Source organism: Mus pahari, chromosome 12 (genome assembly GCF_900095145.1).
Source record: "Mus pahari chromosome 12, PAHARI_EIJ_v1.1, whole genome shotgun sequence".
In the NCBI taxonomy this organism is placed as follows: Eukaryota; Metazoa; Chordata; class Mammalia; order Rodentia; family Muridae; genus Mus; species Mus pahari.
Window position 1 is genome coordinate 23214093 of NC_034601.1, and position 4246 is coordinate 23218338.

Below are 4246 nucleotides of genomic sequence, written 5' to 3' on the forward strand. Positions count from 1 at the left end.
CTTAATGAAATGTGAATCATGAGTGCCACGTTTATGAACTTTGAAATATGAGAAGCTCTATATCTTTGTCTTCTCACTCATTACCAGAAACAGTAAAATCAGTAATTACGTAGATGCTATTGAAAAGGGAATGAAGAAGTTCATACAAAGAACTTAACTCAGTGTATAACACACATTGAGTGACCATTCAATAGATGTTAACTATCTCTCCAATTCTTAGAATGTGGCTGTTGCAATATGCTTTGCTGAGGGAATGGCATTAAGTGGTGTAGCCTTGTTGGAGCAGGTGTGGCCTCATTAGAGGAAGTGTGTCACTGTGAAGGTGGGCTTTGAGCCTCTCCTAGTCATGTGAGAGACAGTCTGCTCCGGACTTCCTTTGGATAAAGAGGTAGAACGCTCAGCTCCTCACACATCATGCTGGCCTAGAAGCTGCCATGCTCCTGCCCTGACTATAATATACTGAACCCCTGAACCTGTAAGCCAGACCCAATTAAATGTTGTACTTATAAGAGTTGCCTTGGTCATGGTGTCTGTTCACAACAGTAAAACCCTAAGACACAGAACAACAAAGTTAAGATTAGACCCCATATGGCATTTCCCCTATACACTCTATGCATAGATCACTGACAACGCCAATCACATTGCTTCCTTTTGCCATCTCTATAGAGCAGGCTTAAATATCTGAATCCCACCTCAGTATGTGCTCATGCACTCCCCTAATCTCTGCAGGAACCATTAAGTTCCATCATTAGACATCATATTTCTGGAGTCTAAACTGGAAAACAGCTTAGATTACTCGGATAACTTAGATTAATTACTAAGATTACTTAGCTAAGCTATCCATGCTTGCTTCTCAGTGGGAACTAGTCTTGCTTTTCAATGAAGGGTATGAAGCATTCTTTAGATAAAAATAAGGATTTTCTCATGAATTTGATATTCCTTGATATCAGAACCTAACATCTTTTTTAAAATTACACAAAAACATGGCATAATCCCATGTTAATCTGGAAGGACTATAACAAACCATCACTTAGATTTTCTTATACATGTGGGGTCTAAGAGAAGGTCATTTCTACAATCTCAAATTCAAGATTACCTTAACCCCCATGGAGCTTTATCTCACACACTGAAATCTTTTTACATCTGAAGCTCTGCATGCCAGAATTTAATGTTCACTGTTGGTTTAAATATATTCAGGATCCTGGCCACTATGTGTGAGGTCCAGGGTGTGTTCAGTTGATAACTGCTTCATCTAATTGAGTGTGTTACCACTGCCACACTCAGGTATCTGTGTCCTTCCTCTCTTATGCAAGATGATGGCAAGTGCTTTAAGGGATGTAGGATTTTTTTTTTTTTGGATGGGAAATGGGAATTTATTGAATTAAAGTTTAATGAATTAAGCAAATTATTAGAATAATGGGTAGGGTCTGGATATTTCTACTCATATTAAGTCAAAAGAGAGGAAAGAAGATGAGACCCCAAAGGAAACAAGATTTTAGTACAACTTGCTGTTTCTCAGCTGAAGTCAATATAAAGAGATGTCTTCAAAGCCACCAAAAAGGTTAAAATAAAGTTTGTTTATGCCAGTCCCTAATGGCGCCAGTCCAGCTGAGCAGCAAGGGTAACGAGTCACAGAGAAGCAGTCTTTGAACCTCAAGCCTTCTTCCAGTTTCTCCGCACCTTAGGTACTCCCTGTGGCAGTAACAAGGCAGTGCCTCCAGGCCCTCAGATATGAATGGCTACGCCAGGCAAGAGAAGAACTCCTGAGGAAGAGGAGGGAATATGTGCCTACACAGGAGCCGAGGCTTGGAGAGCTACCTCCTTCAGTTTCTCACTTGAGAACATTCTGTGGTGAATGAAGTCACTGAAGAGCTTCCGATCTGCTTTGAGCATGGACCACCTCAGGTAATGAGGTTCCTGGCTGTGTACGGAGCAGCCAGGCCAGCACAAAGTCACAGCCCACTCCTCTAATGCTGGGTCCACTTGATGCTCTTGAGGTCAATGCCATCCTGCACCATCTCCCAGAGAGGACTCATTTCTCGAAGGCGCTTCACGTGGTGGATGCACTTCTCCGCGGTGTAGTCCACCTCCTCTTCTGTAGTGAAGCGGCCGATGCCAAACCTGATAGAGGAGTGTGCTAAATCCTCATCGGTACCAATTGCTCTGAGGACGTAAGAGGGTTCCAATGACGCAGAAGTGCAGGCACTCCCTGAGGACAAGGCCACATCCTTTAGGGCCATCAGCACGCTCTCCCCTTCCACATACGCGAAGGAGATGTTGATACAGCCAGGGTAGTGCTGCTTCGGGTCCCCGTTCATCACCACATCTGGAAGGTTCTCCATTATCTTCTGTATCAGTCTCTCTGCTAACTCTGAGATCCGCTTATGGTCGTACTCCATCTCTTGCTGTGCCAATTCACATGCAGCTCCCAGGCCCACCACCAAGGGTGTGGGCACTGTCCCAGACCGCATATCCCGCTCCTGCCCGCCTCCACTCTGTAGGGCCTCCACACGTACCCGGGGCCTACGGTGGATATAGATAGCACCAAGCCCTTTAGGGCTGTAGATTTTGTGACTGCTAATGCTCATGAGATCAATTTTCATGGCATTGACATCAAGTGGGATTTTCCCAACAGCTTGGGCGGCATCAGTGTGGAAGTACACCTTTCTGGAACTGCAAATCTGCCCTATTTCTGCAATTGGTTGCTTTACTCCAATCTCATTGTTCACAGTCATAAGAGAGACCAGGCTGGTGTCTGGCTGGATGGCAGCCTCTAGTTCCTTTAAGTCAATGATCCTGCTCTTCTGCACAGGGAGGTAAGTGACCCGAAAGCCCTCAGCTTCCAGGGAGCGGCAGGAATCCAGCACACATTTGTGTTCTGTCTGGGTGGTGACCAAGTGTTTTTTCCTTGACCTGTAGAACCTGGCCACTCCCTTAATTGCTATGTTATTGGACTCAGTAGCTCCACTAGTGAAAATGATCTCCCTAGGATCAGCTCCAATCAGAGATGCTACTTTCTGGCGAGCACAGTCCATGGCTGCCTCACTCTGCCAGCCATACGCATGAGTCCGAGAATGAGGGTTCCCATAGTAGTTGACAAGGTATGGGAGCATGGCATCAAGCACCCTGGGATCCAGAGGAGTTGTGGCCTGCACGTCCATGTAGAGAGGTCGCAGCACTGCCTCTGCCTCTGAGGGAACAGCCAAATGGGGGGCATGATTTACAACGCGCAGGCGCAGTCCCCGGGTGGGCACCGAGGATCTTCCCAGGGCCACAGAGGTAGCTGCCAACGATGCCCGCCTCCAAGCAGCTCGCAGCAGCATGTTCCCAGCCACAGATCCCACCATCCGCGGTGCTTGCAAGTCCTCAGCTCATGCTCCCGGAAGAAAGCCTATGCTTACACCTCAGCTCCAACACTGTGTTAGTTATGATTTTCTTATTGCCACCTTCTATAAAGGTCATTCAACATCTTTCCATCTATAGAATTCTCTAGTGCATCCAAGGGTACTTATTTTTTGTCAGAACTTCCTATGACCTTAATATTGCTCTTGACTCCACTTAAGGGCTTTCCTCACACCAGAAGAAGAAGAAGCAAGAGCACTATTTCTAAGTGTAGAAGGTTATTTCTTGAAGCCAGAAGGATTTATAAAAGACTTCTACCTGGTAAAAGTTGCAAGATATATTAATTTATCCTTCACCTCTGTGGAGGGAGTAAATAATCTACATTTCAATAGGTTTATTGTTTCCTTAATACCTGGTATTGATGAATCTAGATTAATGCTTGGATTATGATAAGGTTTTGCTTTGCAACAATCTGTTTATATATAGATTATATGTGGCTATATTTTCCTACAGCAGTGAAATTGATAGTTGTGATAGATACTGTTTAGTTTGCAATGAACAATTTTTTAGTATTTGGCTCTGCAGAAGTAGTCTGCCAACTGCCACCCTAAATCTCAACATATTTGATTACTTCTGCAATGTGTCAGAAATTTGAATCTTGGTGGCATTAGTGCCTTCCCATTTGGATGTTATATATTTTACTACATTTGTATAATATGCCAAAGCAAGCTCGCCTGTTACACTGAAACAAGTTTATAAGTTGATCCAGGTATCCACTGACTTTTAGTTTCAAATTAATCAAAGATTAATCATATGTAGCCTCCCATTGTCTTTCTCCAGTGTATCAATAGTAGTCAACAAGATCTACATGATTCAGAATTCATTTACTTCATCCTCTATATCT

At 44.0% G+C, this 4246-nt stretch overlaps 1 protein-coding gene across 1 annotated transcript; it reads right to left on the bottom strand.

Annotated features, from left to right (window-relative positions):
* Nucleotides 1-1362: 1362 nt before the first annotated feature.
* LOC110329831 (cysteine desulfurase, mitochondrial-like) lies at nucleotides 1363-3380 on the bottom strand. The gene has a single exon (XM_021209722.1). The coding sequence runs from the start codon at nucleotides 3345-3347 to the stop codon at nucleotides 1968-1970; it is 1380 nt and encodes a 459-aa protein (XP_021065381.1). The 5' UTR covers nucleotides 3348-3380; the 3' UTR covers nucleotides 1363-1967.
* Nucleotides 3381-4246: the final 866 nt, after the last annotated feature.